The sequence below is a fragment of the Artibeus jamaicensis genome, unplaced genomic scaffold (assembly GCF_021234435.1).
Source record: "Artibeus jamaicensis isolate MK-2021 breed Jamaican fruit bat unplaced genomic scaffold, CSHL_Jam_final scaffold_625, whole genome shotgun sequence".
NCBI classification, from domain to species: Eukaryota; Metazoa; Chordata; class Mammalia; order Chiroptera; family Phyllostomidae; genus Artibeus; species Artibeus jamaicensis.
In genome coordinates, this window is record NW_026522051.1 from 4,772,025 (window position 1) to 4,777,786 (window position 5,762).

Consider the following 5,762-nt stretch of genomic DNA (forward strand, 5'->3'; position numbering starts at 1 on the left):
TCCCAGCGCTCTCTAGAGACAGAACAGTGGACGGGGGTGTGTGTGTCACACGAGGGGCCCCGGGACAGGCGAGCGCGGCTGCCGGACACACCGAGGGCACAACCCAGGTCCTGCATCTTTAAACTCGGGACTCCCGTGAGCGCATGCTGGCGACTTTGCAGCCCAGACTCTTGGCTTTGAAGCACATGGGGGTCACCTGTGTGGCAGGCGTGGAAAGACTGGGCACGTGGGTGCTTCAGGGGCAGAAGGATTCAGGAGAAGAATGAGACTTCTTGGCCACTCGTGACCCGCTTGGGAGGGTGCTGTGCGCCTCCATTTATAAAACAACACGGTAATACAAACATGTACAAAACAGCATCATAAATAACACAAGTGAGGAGTCTTCAAGTAGTCCGTGGGCCTCGGGAAGTTCCAAACGGCAGGTCCAGCAGTTCACGCCCTGGTCTGGTCGCCCCATCATGTTCCTCTCGGAGCCTGGAACTCAGCCCGTCGGCCCAGTGTGCGGGATGCGCAAACGGATGCGGTGAGTGGGCGCCGCTCAGAACAGCGACTCTGGGGGCTCTCAGTTTGCAGAAGGGTGTTCCGTAGACAAGGCCACCGTCCCCGGGGGCAGTGTGGAGCCTAGGCTACATCCTAGAGCCCACGGGACCCGAACATGCCACCGGGAAGTCAGCAGCCCCGTGGGACGGCTGCGTTCCCAGGAACCCACAGAATGACAGGCCCACCTCGGTCAGCAGAGGCAGCAGATGGAAGTGGAGACCAGGCCCCTGCGTCCTGAGCTCTCCGTGGGCCTGCGAGCCTGCGTTCCTCACACTGTCCAGCCCCTCATCCCCCCAGCTGCTGGCCATCATGCCTCAGGCACCCAGGCGGACAGCGGGACTGTAGTGACCACAGCCTGGGACAGCCCTGCGAGTCAAGGACAAGACTCCATGACCTTTGCTCTTTGGAATGCGGCTCAGTGAGGTGGAGGTCACGGTTGAATCAGGTATGACCCCCTGGAGGGCGGCGGCGGGCCCAGTGCTGCTGCTGTCTCGGGAGGGGGCCCGGGGACCGGAGGTGCGTGTGTGTGTGTGTGCGCGCCGAGTGCCTGGGGCCTCTCCGTCCACTCTTAAGGGGGGGTGGATGCACATGCGTGCGCACAGACACGCAAACACACTACTGATCCGCCTCACCTGGACACCCAGTTTGCAGAAAGTCCTGACGTTACCCATGAGTCTGTGGGTGTCACATGACATGGACCCACCACTGAGCCAGCTGAGGCCACGCTGCTGGGCAGACAGAGGGGCCAACAATCTCGAAAAGCCCAGGCCTATCGGCCCAGTATTTGGAAACCTCCCATGGCACCCTAAAAAATGGGGGGGCGGGGCATCGGACTGGAATGAGGGGCTCGCCCGATGGACACAGAAACACAGACACGAAATCTAGCAGGGGACACAGGGCAGGCAGCGTGGAAACGAGGCTGCGGTGCAGACACGTGCCTGCCGCCGCAGACCAGAGCTGGCCTGCAGGTCCCCGGCACAAGTCTCGGCCTCTCGGCCCTCACCGCCCAGGGGACTAGGCGCACTGGGGCACCAGGGAAGGGCCGTCGGCTGCGCGCTTGGCCCCTTTCTGCTTCCCGGGCCCGCAGGCGGAAGGGCGGGCCAGCTCCAGGTAGAAGCGTGACTTGAGGAAGCGGCGGTAGGAGTCCTTCTCCATCAGGTGGAAGATCCGCCGCTGGGCCTCGTCGAAGCAGGTGGCCGTGGGCGCCCGCACGTTCCGGCTGGTCTCCTCCCGGGTGCAGGCGTCCAGGTTGACCTGCGGGGCGGGGACCAGGCGGGTGAGATGCCGCGCCCCGGGGAGCATAGGCCCCCGTGTGGGCCGCTGGGCTGGGGTGGCGCTGGGCTGGGGCGCTTCTGCTGCCATTTCCCACAGATAAGTGGGGCGGGGGACTCCTCAGAAAACCCACCCAGGTCGTCTGGGGGAGAGAGCTTTTTCCTGGACTGACTCACGGGGGTGTCAGGGTTAGAGTGAGCGGGTCCCCCACACTGTCCTTCCCTTTGACCCAGTGACACTCTCCAGGCCCCGGAAACCTCGCCACGACCCCATGTCTGTGCCTGGAGGACCCACCTCCTTGGCGGCCTGGACAGAGATGAACTCTGAGTAGATCTTCTCGGCCTTGGGGCCCCGCTCGGAGGGCGCTGTGACCCTCCTGTACTCCTCACAGCTGACCCAGAAGTCGAGGTTTTCCTCGCTGTACTCTGACTGCAGGAAGGCCCTGAACGCCGCCAGCCCGCCTGCCAGGGGGGAGATGGGGCGGCTGTCACCGCACGTGGGGCCAGGGCTGGAGGGGACAGGGCAGGGCTCGGGGACACCCCCTCACCCCCCTCTAGGATCAGCTGGGGGGAGGCACCCGGAACCTATGTCTGTACGTGCTGGGTCCACCCTCGCTGCAGCAGGTGTGTGGGGGGAACAGGTTGCTTCTGCCAGAAATCTCAACACATGGAAGTTCTTCCTCTGACCCCCCCCCCCCGCCCCCGTTTCTGCACGAGCCTCCCATCCCAGCGGGACAGAGCTCAGTGGCAAGTCACAGGTGTGACAGGCTGACCCTTAGGTCTGCTGCGAGGCACCTGAACCCCATCCCGGGGGTGGACTTACATTCATGGCTCATCAGGTTTTCCAGGGACTCGGCCCACTTTTTCACTTCCTCTTGGCTCACCCTGAAGGAAAAGAACAATGTGCATTCCATGGTCCAAAGGCAGGGGCAGGGGAGGCAGTAAAGATCCTGAGAATGACCCAGAGACCTTGTTCTCCACTGTTAGGACCAGGCTGGTGCTGACTCGGGCGCCCATCCCCCACGCGCTTGGTCATTTCACACCGGGCATTGGGACCCCAGGCCCTCAGACCCCGGGCCCTCACCTCTGGCAGACGACCAGCCTGTCCCTCCTGCCGTGTGAAGAGCCCTGGTCGCAGGAGCCCGACTTCTGCAGCAGCGCCCCGAGCCGGTGCTTCACATCCTTTGCGCTGCACAGAAAAGGGGGACACAGAGTCAGGCCCACTGGCTCTCACTGCAAGACGCCCGGGCTGCTGCGGATGCAGCTCTGCCAGGGCAGCGGGGCCCCTTCCCCAGCCGGCCACCCTGCAGCCTCTCCTGTGAACCTGCCACTGTCACCAGCAGCACACAGTTGGGGGAGGGGATCTGCAGCAGAAGCTCAGGGAGCCTGGCTGACCTCGGGGCAACCCTAGGACAGGGAGTCGCAGGCGCTGAGGCCGGGCACCTTCCTGTGGCGCCACCTCCTGGACAGCGGTTGCTACTGCCACTCTGGCTGCTAAACTACACCCCCCCCCCTTCCCATACACAAGGATACCAGCCTCGTGGAAGGTGGGCCAGCCACCTGCGCCAGGTGTGTAGCCACCGCAGAGGGTGGGACAGAGGCGTGGAGCCTGCAGCCCCATCTCCTCTCATGCCACCAGCCCCATAGGGACATTTACACCCTAACGGCACTGGATGCATGAACACAAGCGGGAGAAGCAGGCAGAGTCCTTGACTTGGCTCTGATGGGGGGGGGGGCAGGTCTCAGACTCCAGGACCCTTCCGCTCACGCTCAGCCCGCTTGTCCATGTTCACTGTTCTTCGCTGGGATCCCCTTCCTTACAAAAGCCCCACCGTCGCTTCCAAAGAGAAGCGGCTGTTTACACGAGTGAATGACCAGACGTGCCTTCCAGAGAGACAGACGAGGGGCCCTGGCACGGCTGTGCTGACGGTGGCCTGCGTCCCCCAGAAAGCTTGGGCTCCCACCTGTCGGGCGCTGCCCCTCAGACAAGGACGCCTGCCTCCCCTGCGCCCCCTCCTGGTCAGGGCCAAGAGCTGCTCCTCACCCGTGGGAGCTGTCACCCTGAAGGGCGCAGTGACGGAGCCCGTGGGCTGTGCTCCGTCAGAGCAGAAACCAGCTCCCACCTCTGTGCACCGGCCACCAGCTACGGCAGATGCTGCTCAGCACAGCGTCACCGTGCACAGAGACACCTGTCCTCATGAAACCACCTGCCCTTGAGGAGAAAGACCCCAGGGGCCCCCATGAGGGCCAGGATGCCTGGCTGGGCTTGTCGCTCTGCACCCCACCCCCCACAATGTGACCCTGAGCCTCAGTCACAGATGTGGGACGGAAGGGACTGGGCCAGGTGCCCACAGCTTCCCAGGTGGGCAGCTCGCCCCAGGCGTGGAGTCACCCCCCCCCCCCCCCGGGCCAGCTCCTGACGGGCAGAGCTCCAGGGTTCTGCCCACCTGCCCAGGTGTTCACCGAGCACAGCCCCTCCCCACGCCTGTGTTCTGCACAGTCGATTTTCCGTGAGAGTCGACCGGGACTTGGGGGGCTCATCTCCCTTCCTGCCAGGCCCCCCCCTTCATGTCAGAGCCGCCAGGCGGGGGGTGGGGTGGGGGGGGGTGGGTGGCGTTCTTCCTGCTCCCCGGTGACCGGAGCCTGAGCCACGAGTCTTGGGAATGCCCGGGACGGCACTTTGTGGGAGGTCCCCAACTTGGAATCTAAGGTGACCTCTCTTTGCAGGGGGGGTGAGGAGAAGGTGCTTCCCCCAGAGGCTGTTGGCACAGCTCAGCTGGCTGGGCTCTGCCCTGGGGGCGCTCACTGGCCCCCTTCAGGAGCCCACAGACATGTGAGCAACTGCATCGCCTCGCTGGGTTTTTCACAGCGAGACGCAGCGCCGGACAAAGCGGTGTGTTCGGGGTGAGACCTCCCACAGAGCCCTTCGCCAACATGTGAGAGGGCTGTTCCTCACTGCCACCCACAGAAGACACTCTGAGACCCCTTGGAGGGGCCAGAGGTGGGGTCCAGTTCCGCAGTCACATGTGGTTGTGACATCGGTCCAGAACACAGACCATGACCAACACTCAGCCCCACCCAGGAGCATAGTGCCCTTGGGGGCGGGGGCAGAGCTCACACCGGCTGGATGTCTCCCCCTAAATGAGACTCTGTGTCTATGAACCCAGAGCCCCAAGTGTGAGCCTGTGTGCCCCAGTGACACCCCCACAGTGCCAGTCACAGCCGAGATGCGACAGACCCTCGTGTCCCTTGCAAACCCCTCGCCAACTGGGGGTCAACTTGGCTGGAGGAGGGTCACACAGTGCTCAAAGCCAAGGTCAGTCGCAGCCACTCTGCAGTGGCCAAGCTGGGGAAGCACTCACATCCTCAGTCACAGCCGCCCCGGGGGACTGGAGCCCCAAAAGCACTGGATGAGATGCAGGCTCAGCTGAAGGTCACCTTACCTCCTCAGGCAGGAAGCGGGCAGCCCAGCCAGCCCCTTGCACATCTCTGCAGCGGGGTGCGAGTCTCGGGGAGGAGGAAGTCGGAGGCGGAGCTGGCGGCCTGCGAGCGCTCTGCCTCGCCTCTTCTGCTCCGAAGATGCTGTTGAGGCTGCAGCTTCGGCTGCGTCCCCAGCAGGCAGGTCCCTTTTAAAGCCCAGCCGGCACTGCCGGCAGCCAATCAACAGCGCCCGCCCGACACCCCCCCCCCCCCCGTGGCTGCAGCCTCCGCAGAGATGGGGGGGGCGGGGGGGGGACGGGGCGTGCACAGCGCGCAGCGGACGCTCCCAGGCAGACACTGGGAAAACAATTCCCTCCGCGTCTCTACGGTCCTGCGAGGCTTCGGGTTTCTGGAAAAGGGCTCAGGGTGCCGCACACCACGGGGTTCGCTCACTTTTCCGTATAAACTGTGTCACGAGTTTCCTGGGGGGGGGGGGCAGGTCCCACTGGAGCTCCAGGGCTTGGCTGGGGG

General features: G+C 64.2%; 1 protein-coding gene across 2 annotated transcripts; it reads right to left on the bottom strand.

Annotated features, from left to right (window-relative positions):
• Positions 1-283: 283 nt before the first annotated feature.
• RGS4 (regulator of G protein signaling 4) lies at positions 284-5,418 on the bottom strand. Of its 2 annotated transcripts, XM_053659365.1 has the most exons (5): positions 5,255-5,417; positions 2,896-3,000; positions 2,635-2,696; positions 2,107-2,273; positions 1,454-1,794 (listed from the first exon to the last, which is right to left on the bottom strand). In XM_053659365.1, the coding sequence occupies exons 1-5, from the start codon at positions 5,296-5,298 to the stop codon at positions 1,555-1,557; spliced, it is 618 nt and encodes a 205-aa protein (XP_053515340.1). In that variant the 5' UTR covers positions 5,299-5,417; the 3' UTR covers positions 1,454-1,554. The 2 variants fall into 2 exon arrangements, with proteins under 2 accessions (XP_053515339.1, XP_053515340.1); XM_053659364.1 differs by lacking the exon at positions 2,107-2,273 and having other exon boundaries at positions 284-1,794; positions 5,255-5,418.
• Between the last annotated feature and the right edge of the window lie 344 nt (positions 5,419-5,762).

What these genes read in the sequence shown, in the direction of transcription:
- RGS4 (XM_053659364.1), bottom strand. Translation starts at nt 5,298, where the DNA reads ATGTGCAAGGGGCTGGCTGGGCTGCCCGCTTCCTGCCTGAGGAG. An exon ending in CCCGCTTCCTGCCTGAGGAG is followed by an intron (nt 3,001 to 5,254) that starts GTAAGGTGACCT and finishes TTTTCTGTGCAG; the next exon opens with CGCAAAGGATGTGAAGCACC. An exon ending in AAACCTGATGAGCCATGAAT is followed by an intron (nt 1,795 to 2,634) that starts GTAAGTCCACCC and finishes CCCGCCCCGCAG; the next exon opens with GTCAACCTGGACGCCTGCAC.